We start from the raw sequence: 18,689 nt of genomic DNA, 5'->3' as shown, positions 1-18,689 counted from the left end.
AGGCTACATGTGTGGCAAAGCTAACCTGGTCTTTAGCCCTCTGAATGCAGATACAGGGTTCCATGCACAGGCACATTCATCCCGGATCACAGCTGGAGAGTGGTTGTGACAAGCTCCAGGAAAATATAAGAAGCAGCTGGTTTTGGAGTACAGATGCAAGGGTCTCTATGGGTAGAAACTCAGCAACTGCATTCATCTGAACACACCGATTTATTTCTTGTCATCACTTTCATCCTAAAGTTATGAAAATAGTACAAGCAGCTACACATATTAAATGTTTGGTAAATTAGACTATGAATCTCTTAATATCAAGGTTAATATTTCTTGACTCTACCTCACCAACTAGGATACTACATAACACATAATAGGTGCTCAATAAATATTTGTGAGCAGTGCAGAGACAGAAAAGTGGATGTATACACGGTTCTTACCAAGGTAAGCTGCCGGAGCATTTTTTAATGTTAGTTTTTAATGTTTACTAAGGCTGATGTCATAGATTAATGAACATTGGATCCTGTGGTCACTGTCTGTTTTCCCCATTCTTCCTCCTTCCCTCAAGTAGGTGGAGCTACCTTTTCATGATTTAAATGTGAGAGTTCCAAAGGTTTAGTGACATCAGTGATCCAGAAGCCACTGACCATGGGTTTCTCTGTAGTTAGTCTCACCAGAAACCTGGATGGTGTCTCTGGGTTCTTCCAAGTGGTCTTCCTGCTCAGCCTATTTCTTGTGCTGTTCAAGGCAATCCAGTTCTACTTTCGAAGGCAGTGGCTGGTTAAGGCCCTCCAGAAGTTCCCATCCACACCCTTCCACTGGCTTTTGGGGCACAACCTGAAGGTAAGAAGAAGGGAGAGAGTGGAAGAGTATGAAAATCTAGAGCATCAGTACACAGGGCAGTCTGCTGGCTGATGCACATGTGTTTTCTGAAGGACACTCGGTTCGCTTCTAAGAGTGAGCTCGCCTCAACCACGGGGAGCACACGCTTTTAAAAAGATGGATGTTGACAATAGACTAAAATCTCAGGATGTGCAAGGGCATGGGAAAACAGCCTATCCTTATGGAACGGGTGAGTGATGCCAGGGACAGAGAATAAGTATCTACACTGCTCTCTGAGAACTTCTGGAAGTGATGATTTGGGGCCACAATGTATATCAGAAAGGAAGCCCCTTAAGATAAAGGAATTTCTATGGAGAGATGAAACATTCCATCCTGCGCAAAAGCCCCTTAAATTCAGAAAGCAAACAACTTAAAGGCTCCATTACATCCCTGAAAACTGGCTGGACTTACTAACCTCTCTTATTCCCAAGTGTATATGAGCAGTAAGAATGGCTGAGTATGCTACTAGCCCTCAGTAGAGTATAGTTTGGTAAGGGGCTGCCTGATGAGGCACTCAGTGAGGGCTTGCACACTAACCACATTTAAGAATAGATAAAATTTTGAGGCACTACAGAATGCTGAGGTTCTTACCCTAATAGCTTCATTAAGAAGACTTAGCTCCGTCTAACAAGGCTTCAGGATCTGGCCAGGGCAAGCCCTTGTTGGACAAAGTCCAGGGCAAAGGTCTGGATGAAAGAAAAAATAGATCATCAAACTGGCCCAAATGTCTACCTATTCCTAACATTCCAGAGCTATGGCCCTGTGATGGTCCCGCCTCTCCTAAACCATATAAAGTTCTAGAGGTCAAAGAACATTTTCATGAATTTGTCTTTTCCTTGGTGTCTGTTCCCAAAGGACCAGGAACTCCAGCAGATTCGTAAATGGGTAGAGAAATTTCCAAGTGCCTGCCCATATTGGCTCTCAGGGAACAGAGTACGAGTCCTGCTCTATGATCCTGACTATGTGAAGTTGATTCTAGGACGATCAGGTGAGAGTGCAACTTTATAGCAGCTGTAGCACATTTCCCGTCCAATGTTCATGCCCCAAACCTGTGAAATTTTTGAAAGAGTGACACTGCAGCCATCAATGTCTAAATCATACCCACCATTCTCCCTGTCCAGTTAGCAATACTTACATAGTTCTCAGCACTTAATATAGCTGCACAGGGCTTAACTTCTTTTTTTCTTCTTTTCCATTTTTAAAACAAACTGAGGTGATGTGTTTTTACAAGTTTCCCAAACATCGCAGTGACAGAGACATTCAGCTGCTGGTCCAACAAAGTCTGCCTTCCTAAGTCTAGCTAACTGGCAAGACAAAGATAGAAAGGAATGGGAGGCAGTGGCATGGGAATGAGTGGCACAGTTGCTGAGACGGCTCAGCTGGTAAAGGGTTCTGCTGCTAAAGCCTCATGGCCTGATTTGAGCCCTGAAACCTGCACTGAAAGTGGAAAGAAGGAACCAACTCCACAAAGTTATCTTCTGAACTCCACACAAGCACTGTAGCAGGTACACATGCAAATAATAAATAAGTTTTAACATTCTGAAAAACTGAAGAATTCATAAAAGCTTGCAGTTTGAACAGCATCCCCTTATCTGGTCCTCAAGATCTGTTTGTTTTTCAGATCCGAAGGCTCACAGAATTTACCACTTGCTTGCTCCTTGGATTGGTAAGTATGTGAAAAAAAAAAAAAGTGTTTTCCTGACACTGCTCTTTGGCTAATGGAAAACAACAGGTGACTGGCCATGAGTATCGTGATCCGGTGATCTGTCCCTAAACCAAGCTTTATTTTTCTTCTTCTAGTAAGTCCTTAGTCCTTCTTAATGCTGGTGTGAGTGTTCAGGGTATCTAGATACCCCTTAACCAGCCGAGCCGTCTCCGCAACCGTGTCACTAGTTCCCATGTCACTGCCTCTCTGAAGATATCATTTCTTCAGACATTTGTTGCCAGACATTTACATATGTCCCTCTTGATCTGATCCACACACATTTTCACCCTTTATTTTACTTCTTTCTTAGTCACAGAAGATTTATCATATAAATTGGAAGTCTCACTTTCCATGTCTTAATCTAAAAAAAAAAAAAAAATCCCATTACTGGATTTTTTTTCCCCTATTTTATCCCAGTGAATCCACCCACATGATCCCAGGGACACCTTTGAGTCCACAGACACATCACGTACCGGTCTCTGCCACAGGTTTTGGTTTACTCCTGCTGAATGGGAAGAAGTGGTTCCAGCACCGGCGGATGTTGACCCCAGCCTTCCACTATGACATCCTCAAACCCTACGTCAGAGTCATGGCAGACTCTGTCAATATAATGCTAGTGAGTTGCTCTGTCTCTTTCTCATTTCATTACACCTACTCACAGAATACTCACAATGACCCCTCTAAAACATATTTCAGACAGTCACATAGACTGATAATTCATGACATTGGTATGAAGTAAGTGACCCACAAGTGCATAAATTGGAGAGCTACTGCTCATCAGGATTTAGCCACACTCTTCAGAAAGCACTGTGGTAAGTGCAGGACCAAGTACAGGACCAGTGGCAGCTTCAAGATGTTATAAGACAAGAATGTCTTGGACTCCAGGGCTCTGTGTGATCCTGAGTCTTTTTGAGTCTCTATGTGATCCATAGCCTTTCTTTTCTTCTACACATTTTATTCCTGTATTTACTCCTATTTTTAAGTAATAGTTTATTCCTATTTTTCAAGTCTAGTTCACTTCCAAAAAGGGGACTACTTTTATAAACTGAAAGATTATATTTGTTTCTAAAAACCAATAAGCAATAATTGAACACCTTGAGAAAATATGTTCTGTTTTGTTAAAGGGTTTGGAAGAAGTAGGCATCAAATTACAAATGTTTGCATCATGCTTTTAATTTGCTGGAAGCAGATGAACTTGATGGTGAGGGACTCCAGACTGGTTATCTGAAGATAAAAAGAAAAATCTTAGTCTAAACACAGGTCTTCTGGAGAAAATTAAGGAATTTGTCTCATTCTCACCACAGGACAAATGGGAGAAGGTTGGTGGCCAGGACTACCCTTTGGAGATTTTTGAATACATCTCTTTGATGACACTGGACACTGTTATGAAGTGTGCGTTCAGCCACCAGGGCAGCGTCCAGTTGGAAGAGTGAGTGGCGATCCTTCATCTTTTAAATCTTTAGTCTTATCAGTCTATAAGGGCTCAGAAAGAGCTAAGTGGGGCTTCTAAGGCAGTTTCTCCCAGGCAAGATTTTCAGCCAGCTGTAGGCCAAGCTCTAATTTCAAACTAGAACCAAACCAGTCACAGCAGGACACTGTAGAACCTTAGCAACTGTGGAAGCCCAGCTGGTCATCTATTTTTTTAAAGTCCCAAGGGTCAAAAGACCTGTAAGACAGAAGTGATGTGTGCCTTGGTGTTGTGTGTCCCAAAGTTGAAAGGATGAGTATAGAGAACCCACTCTGTTCTTGGGTCAACACCCTAATCACCAGTGTGTTGTGTCTTCTGTCCTCAGAAATTCCAGGTCCTATGTGAAGGCTGTTGATGACCTGAACACCCTGATTTTCTACCAATTGAGGAGTGCCTTTTTTGATTTCAGCACAATCTTCAATATGTCCTCTGATGGCCGTTTGTTCCACCGCGCCTGCCAGATTGCTCATGAGCACACAGGTTCCATCTTTCCACCCCTCCCACCTTTTTTACTTTGTCAGGCTCACCCCTCCCCCCCAAATGATTAAGTATCTCAGACCTAGTGCACTTACCGGAAGCCTCTGCAGGGCTTGAGACACTGGTGTTAGTTACTACAAAGATACAACTTTGAGGAGCTAGGCTATTGGCATATGAGGTACATTACAAAAATTACCAGTTTCATTACATTGGTGACACTGCATGAGACCCCTCCAACAGCCTTCAACATGGCCCTGTGGCCCATGATCCACACTGGAGGATCCAATTGGAGGGTTGAGGTATATGAGATTATGTAGACTTCAAATAATGACCAAATTCCCACCTGCACATGCATCTGGGGCTCCGTATGATACACAAACTGGGTTCAGGGATCCTGTGAATGACAGTCATTCTGGGTTGTCTGACAAGTGCTTGTCATGGCTAGATGGGGTGATCAAGATGAGGAAGGCTCAGCTGCAGAATGAAGAAGAGCTGCAGAAGGTCAAGAATAAGAGGCACTTGGATTTCTTGGACAGCCTCTTGTTTGCCAAAGTGAGTGGGGTGCAAGGTTGAGCTTTGGCCCAGAAGCACAGATTGGATATAAACTCTTGTCTCTCACCTGTACATTTCTTCAGATGGAGGCTGGGGACAGCTTATCTGATGAGGACCTGCGTGCCGAGGTGGACACATTCATGTTTGAGGGCCATGACACCACAGCCAGTGGAATCGCCTGGATTTTCTATGCCCTGGCCACCCACCCAGAGCACCAACAGAGATGCAGAGAGGAGGTGCAGAGCATTCTGGGTGATGAGACCTCTATCACCTGGTGAGAAAAATTCAAGATGAATGAGACCCATGCCCTCCTAAAGGAGAGACCCTACTTCTGGTCTTCCCAGCTCTGTGTGACTTTGAGATGGGCCTCATTTCAGGGAGCACCTGGACAAGATGCCCTATACCACCATGTGCATTAAGGAGGCCCTGAGGATCTACCCACCAGTACCATCTGTGAGTCGAGAGCTCAGCACGCCTGTTACCTTTCCCGATGGACGCTCCTTGCCCAAAGGTAACCAAAACCAGGGACCTAAGTGCTCGCATGTATTGTCCCAGTAAATTGGAATTTTTTTTTTCTTTTAAAGGAATGTGTGTCTTCTCTATCTTTACTGGAAACCCAAGTTTTCCATGAATTGTTTGTAATATAAAGAACTATTTGATAGAACGTAAAAATACTAATGGGGGTGCCGCTGGAGGCTGTGGGCGCCGATCTAGGGCAGCGGGTGCGCCTGCTGGTCTCCAGGACCTTTCCCAGGTATTGACTGGGTGACCTGAGGTCGGTCCCAATTAATTTCCACACTGTAGGCTTTTCTCTCATCTGGCAATTACAAAAGCTGGTGTTTTAGGTCCCTGAGTTCAGTCTCCTGGTCGCTGTGCCAACACTGCTGCCCTGCTCCTCAGACACAGTGTCCTCCCTCCCAGCGCCGCCATCTTGTTGTCGGTAAATTGGATTTTTACGTTGAAATTGAGATGAGGTTATAAAGTTGAGGCTGAGGCTATCTCCTGGAAGAAATGCTACACTCTAGTTAAATATTATTCTCAGCCTTGAAATTACAGTCACATCAGATACTCAGGGTTGAAAGGAATGACACAGTCTTGTGGTTCTAAGGGTTTGTTCATGAGTAGAGACAAATGAAAATGACAAGGGACTCCTGTGTGTGGGTATAATGTCTCTCAGTCTCTCAGAAAACTTTGAGGTGATGAAAGAGAGGAGCTGATGATAAGTTATGAGCTCCTTGTCATCATAGGAAAACATGTATTAGTGAACTCATCATTGGATATGATTCCACCTCTGCCATGTCCAAGCAGTGTAAACAGAAGAAAGATAATGGGCCTCATTGGGAATTTAGTGTTTCATGTGAAAAATGGAGTGGTGCAGGGGCACTTGTGTTATGTTGAGCTACTGTCTGTTCTCTCATGGTGGATGTAAGAAACTTGAGGAATGCGTGTTGTCACGTCACTCACTAGAGTCAGGACGCCTCCAATTCTTGCTGTCTGTCATCAGCAGGTTTATGGTTGTCCATGTGTGCTTTTCTACACTCCCTAACCCCCAAAGATCACTAGCTCTAAGTGATGACTCTGTATTCAGGCCATTTGTGCATGCTGGTCTCCTATCGGGTATGGATCTAGAGCCCTTTTTCATTGGATTAATTATGTTTCACTCCATGTCTTCTCACCTCCGCCTACAGGTATTACAGTCACAGTTTCCATTTATGCCCTTCACCATAACCCAAGTGTGTGGCCGAACCCAACGGTATGAAATCCTTGACCTCTAGACATTCTGTATCCTTTCGCACTGGAAACGGGCTGGATGCCCATCCATCCCAGCCCTGGGCTCTCTCTGCAGGTGTTTGACCCCTATCGATTTGCACCAGATTCTTCTCGGCACAGCCATGCTTTCCTGCCCTTCTCAGGAGGAGCAAGGTAATGGGAAAGGATTGAGAAAAAGGATGGAGGGTCAGCACCTATTAATAATTTATATTTCTGATTGCTTATGTCCCTATGTGGTCTACTCATGTGTACCTCTGTTGTTGTATGTGGGCAGACGGTGTCATGTATACATGTTTGTGCCAAAAGGAAAGATGGCAAAATTTGGTGTACCACAAAGATTTTTTAAACCACTGTCCTGTGGCCACTGAAACATCTGTATAAAAAATTAGTATATTTTGGTATTTTAACAAATTATGAACTTTGTATTTCACAATAATATTTCTTATGAAAATTAAACCAAGAACTTTTAGTTTTCAATAATCTAAAAGGGTGAATTTCTCTCTCTCAAAATTCTTATTCTAGATCAGAAGGTTTTCTTACTAATTCAACAGTTAGATGCATCTATAAATCTTTAAAATATATGTATTTATAAGTATGTATATAATATAGTAAGTATTATAATGTGCTATAGTTCAAATTCTAGAAACGGTATGGGCTCTTCTGTTAAAGATTATATATATATATATATATATATATATATACATATTGTCACCTCACTTACTAGAACACACATATATATATATGGGTGTGTGTGTGTGTGTGTGTGTGAGTTCACAGCTCATTGTAGGCTGGACACCAGTGGCAATCATCACTTATTTTTGGCTTCTAGCCTTACAAAAAATTTGCTGCATGTACAAATTCCTCTTGTATTTATTTGTACATACTTTCCCAATTGCAAAGCTATGCATGCAAGGAAGTAACTCCAGTGAAACAGGCCTGGTCTATGTATGTCAGTGGTTACAAAAGCAGAATGAAGACATTAAACAGCTTCTGAGAAACCCCTCTGTTTGGTGATGATGGGTGTCATAGCTGGTGTGTGCAATGACAGAGAAACAGCTAAAAGGCTGATGGGAAATCCACAAAACCTACAGGACTTCTCCTGTAGATCACAAATTCCCCAAAACTTCTTAAGGTTTTGACACAGTGGTCGTCACGGGTTGACATGTCTGTAGGGGTTACAGGGAGGATAAAATTAAAACTAAGAATTTCTTCTGACTCACCAATTCTGTGAAACCTACAGTGCTGAATCAGCTTCCACAGAAAAGGTTTAATGCATGGCATTTCACTAGAAGACATAGACAGTTTATTTCAAGGTTAACAATTTTATCTTAACCAGCTAAAAACATACTGCAGCCATTGGAGGGTAGGAGAGTTATAGGTAGTTAAGTTCCTACCTTATATATCATCTTAATCCTCTATTCATATTATTTTCTTTTTTAAAATTCAACTCAGTTCAAATGCCAAAGTATTTTAAATCGTGTTTTCCTGTCATACCTCTTGCTGAGAAAGGGATGCAGAAGTGTGGGATTCTGGTCCCAGCCTAGCAACAAGACCAGAGGGTATGTAGACAGACACCTGCACTTGGAGCCGTCGTCATTCCTTCTCTCTGTCTTTCACTCATGCATCATTCATTGGCGGTTTATGAAAAGTTGCACATTCCTCGCTGTCCTATAACCTGAGGTCTGTGGACCCTTGAATAAAGCTACCTTAGAGTCCAGGAGGAGATGAAGAGCCAGCAGGGAATATAGAGCTGACTGACTCTGAGCTTGTTCCTTCAGATGTGGTAGTGGGTGTGAAGAGAAGCATTACTGGCGACTTCAGGAGCATGAGCTAAAATAGGAAGTGGGCATAGACAGATAAGAGATGGTGACTCAGTAGTCCTCCCGAGAAGTGTGCTTATGTCTGGGGCAGCTGGACACTGCTCATACTGATGGAGCTCATGGAAGGTAGAGTGCAGAGAGAGTGGTTGTAGAGAACAAAAGACCAAGATAGAAAACTGAAAATGCAAATAAGGACTTTTCTGGGATCAGATTCGATGGCTACGGGTGATGACTGTCTGGGGGAATGAGGGACTGGAGCCTGGAAACTGAGTGAGAGGAAGATGGAGGAACATCTTGAGGATCCCCATTGAGGATTCTGCACTCACCAGAAGCTTCCACCACCAATATTTGATTACTATTTTAGGATGAATTCATTTTTATACATAGATGATACTCCGCAGGATAGCAACCTACTCCTCCTCATAAGACCCTGATAGGAATATAAACAGTGGAGATCCAGAAACTCTTTTAATAGAGAGGATAGGCTAACTAATGATTACCTCATTAACTAACTCACATGTTTGGAATCTATGTCTCACAATGCTGGCAGTGTTCAAATGACATTTCATTCACCTGAGAGCAGGGCTAAGGTCAGAGATAGCCCTAAAGGAGTGACAGACTTTATCATGGGTCAGGAGCCTATGCACAAAGACAAGGGATTGAGGTGGTTGTGAGACCTATAAGGAAAGTGATCTCAAAGCAAGGAATGATTTAGGTGTGTGACCTATAAGGAAAATGATTCAGCTGGTACCATGAAGGGGACACCAGTGCCATTAGGACCAAGGCTCAAGGAACAATGCTGACTGTACCCAGAACAGGTCTCAGCCCACATCTCATTTTATGTTTCTGCTCCATTCAGAAACTGCATTGGAAAACAGTTTGCCATGAACGAGCTGAAGGTGGCTGTGGCTCTGACCCTGCTTCGCTTTGAGCTGTTGCCAGATCCCACCAGGATCCCAGTCCCCATTGCAAGACTTGTGTTGAAGTCCAAGAATGGGATCTACCTGCGTCTCAAGAAGCTGAAATAATACTGGTGGAGAAAAGGACAGCTTTGGAGGCCTGCTGTCTGCAATACTATTTGACACCCGCTTTCGTCCCTGGCTTATCTATATTTGTTTTGCTCTCTCTCTGACGCTATCCCTCTGTTTTCTGTAATGTCTCCTGCCATCTTCCTGTCCTTATTTCTGTAGCTTTCATCCAGAATGTTTCCCAGCTTGGGCATGTACCTGTTTCTCACCTGGTTGTATCTCCGACTGACCATATAACCCCTGAAACCGGTCCTCCAGGCTAGTCGCCCTTTAAAACCATCAGCTTGATAGAAGAAGAGATATTTTAAAGGGAGACACTCCATTCAGTTATCAGACTCTTGAGGCAATGGGCATCATTAATTAAAATGTCAGTAGGAATCACATACTGGAAGAAAATTAATAAAAATCTACCCACCCCGACACTGTTAATAATATATTTATTAAGTGCCACTGTTGATGATATGTTGCTATACTTGCAGACAGGAGGCTAGCATAACAGTTGTCTGAATGGCTTCATTAGGTGGCTGATGAAAATAGATGCAAAGACCCACAGCCAAGCACTAGGTGGAGCTTGAGGAATCTTTTTTTTTTTTTTTTTTTTTTTTGAGACAGGGTTTCTCTGTGTAGCCTTGGGTGTCCTGGACTTGCTTTGTAGACCAGACTGGCCTCAAACTAACAGAGATCTACCTGCTTCTGCCTCTGCTGGGATTACATGCTTGTACCACCATGCCAGGCTGAGGAATCTTATGAAAGAGGGGGAGAAAGTACTGAAAGAGCTAGAGGGGTCAAGGACACCATAAGAAACCTACAAAATCAATTAACCTGGGCCCATAGGGGTTCACAAAGACTTAACCACCAACCAGAGAACATCTACCGGACCGACCTAAGCCCTCTACACATATGTAAGAGATGTGCAGCTTGCTCATCATGTGGGTCCCCTAACAACTGGAACAGAGGCCGTCTCCAACTATGTTGCCTGCCTTTGAATCCCTTTACCCTAACAGAGCAGCCTTCTCTAGTCTCAGTAGGAGAAGATGGACCTAGTCCTACTGTAACTTGATATGGCAAGGTGGGTTGATATACATGGGAGGCCTCCTTTTCTCTGAGGCATAGGGAGGAGGTGAGGTGAAAGAGAGGGGCTAGGAGGGGAGGAAGGGAGGGAGCTATGGCCAGGATGTAGGGTAAATAATTTAATTAATGAAAAAAAACCACTAAAAATCTGGCACCGGAGAACTTGACTCACAAGAAAAGATTTTACACATTTCTGTTTGTCTCATGGTAAATTAAATTAATTGAATGCAGATTTCCTGGTATTTACTTCATCTATTATATGAAATAATAATACTGATACAAAAAGCTAGAAAGAAATGAATAATTTTTCCTTCTTTGTCACAAACTATAAATAAGTCCATTTTACTCCATCAATTTCTGTTTCTTATTTTTGTTTAAGATACAAGAAAACTACTCAGGATGAACCTAAATGCCCCAGAGCAGTTTTGGCAAGGCAGCCATCGGGAAACATGTCACTGTCTGGTCCCCCACTCTTAGAATGCGGTGCCCCTGGAGCTGGTTGTCTGTAAAATGCAGGCTGGCAGTTTGGTGACCCTCGGAGTTTTCTGATTTTAACCTGGGTTCTGTTTGGAGTAATGTAGTTATTCAGTTTAGCGATTTGGAGAATTCCTGTTAAAGTCTCACGACCCGGACCTGGATTCTTCTGTGACAACGGCACTGATTATAATGAAGGGTGTTTGCCCTCTGTGCACCAAACACAAGGGCACCCAAGTTCATACATCACTGGTATGCCGCTCAAATTCCACATTGACCCTTGCATAGTGATGCTAGATGACTCCTCTCTCACCAGTAGACAGGTCATCCAGACAAAAACTAAAATTCTGGAATTATAGAATGTTATTAGCCAAACAGGCCTAATGGATATTTTCAGACCATTTCACCCAAACACGAAAGAATAGACATTTTTCTATTTTCTCAGCACCTCTTGATACTTTCCCCAAATTAATCACATACTCAGACACACAGCAAGTCTCAGCAGATAAAAGAAAGTTGAAATAACACTTTGCATCCCATCTGCTCACCATTGGTCAAAGCTCAATATCAACAACAGAAGCAAAAAGCAGAAAGCCTAAAAACTCGTGGAAGCTGAACAACTCACCACTGAATGAAAATGGGTCAAGATAGAAGTCAAGGAGAAATATAAAACCTTTTTATAACTGAGTAAGAATAAACCACAACATACCCAAACCTATGGGACATAATAAGAGCAGTTTTAAGAGGCAAGTTTATACCACTAAGTGTCTGTATAAAAATATTGGCAAGATCTCATATTAGTAATTTAACGGTACACATGAAAGTTCTAGAACAACAAGAAAAATAATGCCCCAAAGGAGTAGATGGTCAGAAATAATCAAACCCAGGGCTGAAATCAATAAAATAGAAACAAACAAAAATAATAACAAAAAACCAAAGAGTTGGTCCTTTAGGAAATAGCCAAAATAACTAAAATATGAAGGGGGAAGATTTAAATTAACAAAGTTAGAGATTAAAAAAGGGGACATACTGAGGAAATCCACAGAACCATAAAAACATACTTAAAAAAAAATCCTGTACTCAGGCAGATTGAAAAATCTAAAAGAAATACATAATTTTCTTGATATATACCACCTACAAAAGCTAAATCAAGAACAGATAATCAATTTAAATAGACCTATAACCCATAGTGAAATAGAAACAATAATAAAAAGTCCCCCCCCCAAAATCCCAAGGCCAGATGGTTTTTAGCACAGAATTTTACCAGATGTTTAAAGAAGAGTCAATGTTAATACTCCTCAAATTATCCCACAAAATGGAAATAGAAGGGACACTGCCCAGTTCATTTTTCAAGGCCACAGTTACCCTGATACCCAAACCACATAAAGATCCAACAAAGAAAGAGAATTAGAAACCAGCTTCTGTTATAAACATATGGGAAACATTCTCAGTAAAATACTTGCAAGCCAAATCCAAGAATACGTAAAAAGAGATCATCACCACAATCGAGTAGGGAGAGCCACAGGGATAATTTACCATATATAATTTGATAATATATCCATATAAACAAACCTGGAAGAAAAAAACCCCACACAATTATTTAATTAGATACAGTAAAGGCTTTTGACAAATCTAACACCCTTTCATGACAAAAATCCTGGAGAGACTAGAGATACAAGAGAAATAAATCAACACAATAAAGGCAATTTACAGAAAGCTCATACCCAACATCAACCTAGATGGGGAGAAACTCAAAGCATTTCCATTAAAACCAAGGCAGGGCTGTCCACCCTCTCCATACCTACCTGATATCATACTTAAAATCTTAGCTAGTGCAATAAAACAACTGAAGGAGATCAAGGGCTACAAATTGGAAAGGAAGAAGTCAAGGCATCTTTATTTGCAGATGATATGTTAGTGCATGCAAGTGACCCTAAAAATTCCACTAGGAAACTCCTACGTCTGGTAAACACTTTCAGCAAAGTAGCAGGTACAGTCTCAACCCCATGAGACTAACTGTTGTTACAGTAGTGTGGCCTACGGATCAACCGCAAGTTGGAAAAAAAGGAATCAAATATCTATATTACAGTCTCTTAGGCCTGAGAACATTCAGCAAGAAGAAATGAAAATAATTTAAGAGCAAGTTTCAGGAGTTTTCTGGTACTTCTCTGTTGTGTTTACTTCTGGAGTTATGAAAGAGTATTTCCATTCAGAAGAAGTAGCTGTCCAGTACTCTACCCTCTTCGCTGGCATTCCCCAAGATTGTACAAGCTGGAGCAACTTCTAGGAAGAAGAGACAGACCAACTAACCTGCCTAAAAGTTGAATTCCAAAGCTACAGCTTTCATTAGTCATCACCCAGCTGGGGTGGGCTTTCGGTGATGCAGCTAACGTTGCTTCTGTTCAGTAGGTCACCTCTTGCGATTCTTTTGTAAGTAATTTCAGTAAACTCAATGTTTCACTGAGCTGAGCTTGCCTGGAATATTTTCTTTTGTCTGTGGTCAGTGCCCTACTCAGTGTGAATAGATGTTAAAGTCATCCTTGAAAAGACAGATAATAATCACAAAGTCAAACTGTTACCATTTAGCATATAGCACTCAACTGAGCCTTCAAAAAGGCTCCTCTTTCTCTTCTCCTTTTTCTTTCCTCTTCCTCCTTTATCTTATTAGAATTAGATTTTTTTCATGGCTTCCTCTCCTCTAAGACCCTTAGGTCCTCCCCAACTCCCATCCCAATTTAATCCACACCCTTTCTGTCTCTCATTAGAAAACAAACAGGCATCTAAAGAATAAAAATCAAATCAAATAAACCCAAACCAAACTGGATTAAGACAAAATAAACAGAAGAAAAAGAGCCAAAGAAAAAGCATGAGAAACACACATAAATTCAGAAACACACATACACATAGGAATCCCATAGAAGCACAAAACCAGAAGCTATAATATGGCAATGGACCTGTAAGGTAAAAAAAAATTACAGAGAACCTCCAAACAAATCATTGGATCTGTTTTCAGTTGGTCGTCTGCTGGTGCCTTGCCCTTAGGAGTGGTTCGTTCGTATCCCCAGTGAGACTGCTGGGGAGAACTAATTTTTCACTTGGGAGTAGTTATCAGTTTCGGATAGCTTCTGGGTTAGAGGTGGGGTTTGTGTCTACTCTTGGCTCTGGGACTCCATCTCTTCCCTCGGTAGGAACTGTAAAGAAGGAGGACCTACTGACTGTGTTCTCACATATGTGATACCACCTTCACGCCCTTTGACCTTGATGGAGTCTGCATATTTGCTGGTGACGCATAGTTTGCTTGTGTAAGACCTGCCATTCAAAATAAATAAAGACCAGCAGTGTAGCATGCACGGAGCCTCCTCTGTCAGGGAAGCCTAAGGGCCCTTCTAATGATTACATAAGCCAGAGAATATCTTGGCTCGCTTGTGTACTTAGCCTCCGCTATTTTCTTCAATGTTCTTTCTGACTACCCCTCGCCTTTCCCCTCGAATTCATAGTCTATCAGTTGCTGTCATATTTCTCGGTCTAGCTAGAAATGGGATAGTGCAAGGGTGAACTCCCATTTAAAGAGGGCTATGAGTTGAGCTGCATGGATGTAACTTGGATTTAAGTCCTTAGAATCTAGAGAATATCAAAGACAACACACAAAACCATTAAAAAGAAAAAAGAAAAATGAAAACGAAACAAACCAATAACAACAAAACTCTGAGGGAGATGTCATAGGATGCCCCTCCCCCCCTTTTTTTAGCCTGTCTATACCATAGCAACCACAAAATAAAACAAACAACAGCAACAAAAACAAAATTAAGGGAATCCAGGGAGCAAAATGAAGCCAGAAAAGCATGGGACAAAGGAATTGTGTGTGTGTGTGTGTGTGTGTGTGTGTGTGTGTGTGTGTATTCTATCAGAGAAAAGAGGCCTGAAGATGCACACAGCGCAAGCAAGCATCAAGACCCACGGAGCCTGCGTTGACCTCCAGCCTCCTATCTGAGCAGGCTGATACCATCTCAGCCATCACAGCTGCCTGCGCTGGCGGCACCCAGACAAGCCTCTGGCATTCCATCATTTGGGTCCTGATTGGGATCTGTGTTTTTCCAAGGACTAAGCCTCTGGCTGGGGTAAATTCACCTGCACCTTCTAGGGTCTAGCTATCTCAAAGGTGTCAGCTCCCCCTGGTGGCTGGTCAGTGTTGAACGCACATGGCTGGGGAAGCGCCCAAGTCTCCTAAACTCAAGTAGCTCAAGCAGCTAATTAGCAACAAAATGGGAAAATTCCGAAGTCTACCAAAAATAGCCACCATTCTGATATTAAAATAATTTATATTCAAAATACGTTATTCACTTTATAAGTCATTGACGGCAGCATAATTCGCGTGATAGATACTGTTGCTTTCCAGCATGCTTTTTATTGAACACTAAGGCCAGAAGAATAATGAATTGTTTGTAGAATAGTTTTCTGCTTACACTGTACTACACATTTAAACATGCTTAAAATAGGTTTGTATTTACTGCTATGTAGCTGGTACATAGTTATAATCATTTGACTTGAAAATTATTAGGTCTTTTAATTTAGATAGAAAAACTTAGTCATTGCGGTGTGAATTGGTGTCTAGTGAAAGCTTTTAAGAATCTACATTTGCTTCTTTAAAAATATTTATTGTGAAAATGGAACACAACAATTCATCCCCAACCTTATCCTCTGTGTCAACAACTGTTTTCCAAAAATGCTTCCAACATAATATTTTTAATGATTATTTGGGAATTTCACATAACGCTTACCCATCAAATTCGCTTCCCAGCCCTTCCAGGTCTAACCCTTGTGACTCCCTCCCCTCCCCCCACCAAAGGAAACAATACCAAGTCCAATTTGTGTTGCCCATATACCACAGGAGTGTGGTCAGACTCCTTGTGGACAGCCCCACCTTAAAGAAAACGGAGTCCTTCCCCACCTCCTTCCCACCCCCACCAAAGCCATCAACTGTGCAGAATTACGGTTCAGCAGCTGTATCACACTTTTTAGGAGTTCTATTTCCTGGCTTCTGGCCTAGACTGTTTCTTTTGTGGGGTCTGGGGACGGGGAGAGGCTGTCACAGAAGCCTTCTGGGTCTCTTCTTCTCAACTGTGAGTCTGCAAGTCACCAACACCACTACCAAAGAAACTCCCTTGCCCTTTGCAGTCAGTGGCAGCACAGATCATGGACTTTTACATGGTTTCTGGCGACAGCACGGACCGTGGCCATCAACACGGCCATTGGCTGCAGCACAGACCATGAATGCCATCAGCGTGCCCACAGACATCAACACGGCTTCAGGCAGCAGCACGCACCACAGACATCCGCTAGTGCCAGCTGCCTTGAGGCTCACCGGCCACTATGGTGTTAGCAGCCTGTGGGCAGTGCCCTAACACTCTCCTACTCCCAGCAGGGCAAGCAGCAGTGATGGCTCCATGCTGCTGGCCCTACTCAGCGATGCCATGTTCTTTGTCTGTAGTGGCTGTGTTCCCATCACTCCCATACCCCTCTTCGCTCATCTCTGTTTTCGCCATTGTCCGCCGCTCCTGTGTGAGGCTCTGCTCCAACATCCTTCCTTCCAAATTCGTGAGTTCATTTTTAAAAGCATCTTCTCATACGAGCTGCCTTCAGTTGTTCTGGAGACACTGCGGGCTCTGCAGACTCCTCCTCTGCTGCCGAGCCTTCCCTTAGAACCTCCATTGAAGCTGCTCCGGTGTTGTTGGCTGCCGCCATAGTCACCCTTCTCCACACTCCACAATGTAGAATGGCTGTGTTCTATCTTCTAAATAAATTAATCTAAAGGGAAAAAACAGTGAACATGTCAAAATCCAAAGGACCTGCCCAACAGTCTGCTACTATGTCGCTAGTGTCATGCAGGCAATGCCCTGACCTCGCATAGAGAGCCTGTGTGGAAGTCCCAGCTGGGTCTCCCGTTTCCATGATCCCATTAGGAACCCAGGAAAGCGAAAACCAAAAGGGAAAATTGGGAGAAGAGGCCTGGGGTGTGGCTGAACGCCTGTGGCACAGGAACTTGTAGAGATGTTTGATCACCTGAAGGCCCAGTGGTACTGGGGAGGAAATCACACAGGTGTCACCACTTTGATGATGTCATTAATCAAGATGATGACCAGTTACAAGGTTGCTTCCATCTTGCTGACATTAACTGAGATGTTGGCCAAGTTACATGGTTACTTTCTGCTTGGTGATCTCAGCTCTATGACAAAATCAGCCCATGTCCCTACCAGGACATTAATTCCCGTGGGATCTGTGTATCTTATAGATTAAATGTGGTTAGTAACGACCTTTTCTTAAAAAAGTACCCAAGTTAGGTTATCATGGAGATAGGAAGAGATGGTCATGCAGGACCGGAGAAAGTGCCCTGATATAGATAGGCCCAAAACAGCAAAGCAAAGAAACAGAAGAAGGAACGCCATTGTTTGAATCCAAGGAAAAGGACTCCCTACGTTTTACCACCAATTATAACTGGTTCTACAGAACTTGTCATTTGTATCTCATTTACTCTCTGCTTGGCTTATAAGCACAATATTGCTGGCAGAAAAACCCATGAAAGAAGTAGAAGGAATAGGAAGTTATGTTCAAGGTCCATGGATGGTTCTAGGAGCATAAGGAAGAACTGGAAAGGAGAAAGTAACCCAGTGCCATTTTGTTCCACCCAAGCTCAGTGGCCTGATATCTGTGACCTTCCATCAGCAGGATTTCAAGTTCCTTAGCAACCAACTAGTAAAAACATAGTTAAACCTGGTTTGAAAGCTTGGCAACCTTGTGTGGTAATTTTACCCAGTTTGAAAAGCACCTGGCTGGGAACTACATGATCTAAGGTAATGCCTGTATCCATCATTTTGGTTGAGGGCCTGCAAGCCTGGCCACAGCAAGCTCCTCTGCCTGCTCAGCTCTCTCCCTCCAAACCTGATCCCAAGTCTCCCCAGTCCTCCAAGGGAACTGTGGTGGAGAGGAAAACAAGGGAGAATCCTGTGCCCAAAGAGAGATCAGGAGTTAGACAGCACCGTTTGCCTCCCGCTGTGTGGCTTTCTGTCAGCCACACAAGGGAAAACAATCAGTGAAGGAGGAGCATTGCATGTGGCTCTTCATACCCGGCCATTACCCCCAAAGAGAAAAATCCTGGAAGAGAGAGAAAAAAAGCTTTTTGTTTGTTTTCCTGGGATTGTGGGCACCAGACAAACAGCTTGGAGTTTCACATACAGAAGGATAAAGGCGCACACCCAGTGTCCTGGAACACAGTCACTATTCTATCCTCAGAGGAACTTCTGTCACTTTCTGTAGAGGCCAATAAATCTGTTATCAGAAATTTTGAGGAGTCCTTACAGAGTTACCACATACTTCCACATCTTAGGGGACACTGAGGGCCTTTCTTGGGCTTCTTAGTCTCATTAATAAGAAAATTTAAGAACAAATTCAAACAG

The 18,689-nt window shown here is 42.8% G+C and overlaps 1 protein-coding gene across 1 annotated transcript; it reads left to right on the top strand.

The window, feature by feature from the left end:
* Positions 1-617: 617 nt before the first annotated feature.
* Positions 618-10,115, top strand: LOC129685082 (cytochrome P450 4A14-like). Its single transcript, XM_055618449.1, has 12 exons — positions 618-834; positions 1,729-1,861; positions 2,495-2,539; positions 3,067-3,194; positions 3,883-4,007; positions 4,372-4,526; positions 4,969-5,075; positions 5,159-5,349; positions 5,453-5,586; positions 6,764-6,828; positions 6,922-6,998; positions 9,525-10,115. Exons 1-12 carry the CDS (start codon positions 640-642, stop codon positions 9,691-9,693), a joined length of 1,524 nt encoding a protein of 507 aa, XP_055474424.1. The 5' UTR covers positions 618-639; the 3' UTR covers positions 9,694-10,115.
* The last annotated feature ends 8,574 nt before the right edge of the window (positions 10,116-18,689 follow it).

Source organism: Psammomys obesus, unplaced genomic scaffold (genome assembly GCF_907164565.1).
Source record: "Psammomys obesus unplaced genomic scaffold, mPsaObe1.curated_primary_1811, whole genome shotgun sequence".
Lineage (NCBI taxonomy): Eukaryota > Metazoa > Chordata > Mammalia > Rodentia > Muridae > Psammomys > Psammomys obesus.
The sequence above is the reverse complement of the archived record's forward strand: the minus strand, read 5'-3'. Positions and strand labels throughout refer to the sequence as shown.

What these genes read in the sequence shown, in the direction of transcription:
- LOC129685082 (XM_055618449.1), top strand. Translation starts at nt 640, where the DNA reads ATGGGTTTCTCTGTAGTTAGTCTCACCAGAAACCTGGATGGTGTCTCT. An exon ending in GGCAGCGTCCAGTTGGAAGA is followed by an intron (nt 4,008 to 4,371) that starts GTGAGTGGCGAT and finishes TTCTGTCCTCAG; the next exon opens with AAATTCCAGGTCCTATGTGA. An exon ending in TGGACGCTCCTTGCCCAAAG is followed by an intron (nt 5,587 to 6,763) that starts GTAACCAAAACC and finishes CTCCGCCTACAG; the next exon opens with GTATTACAGTCACAGTTTCC.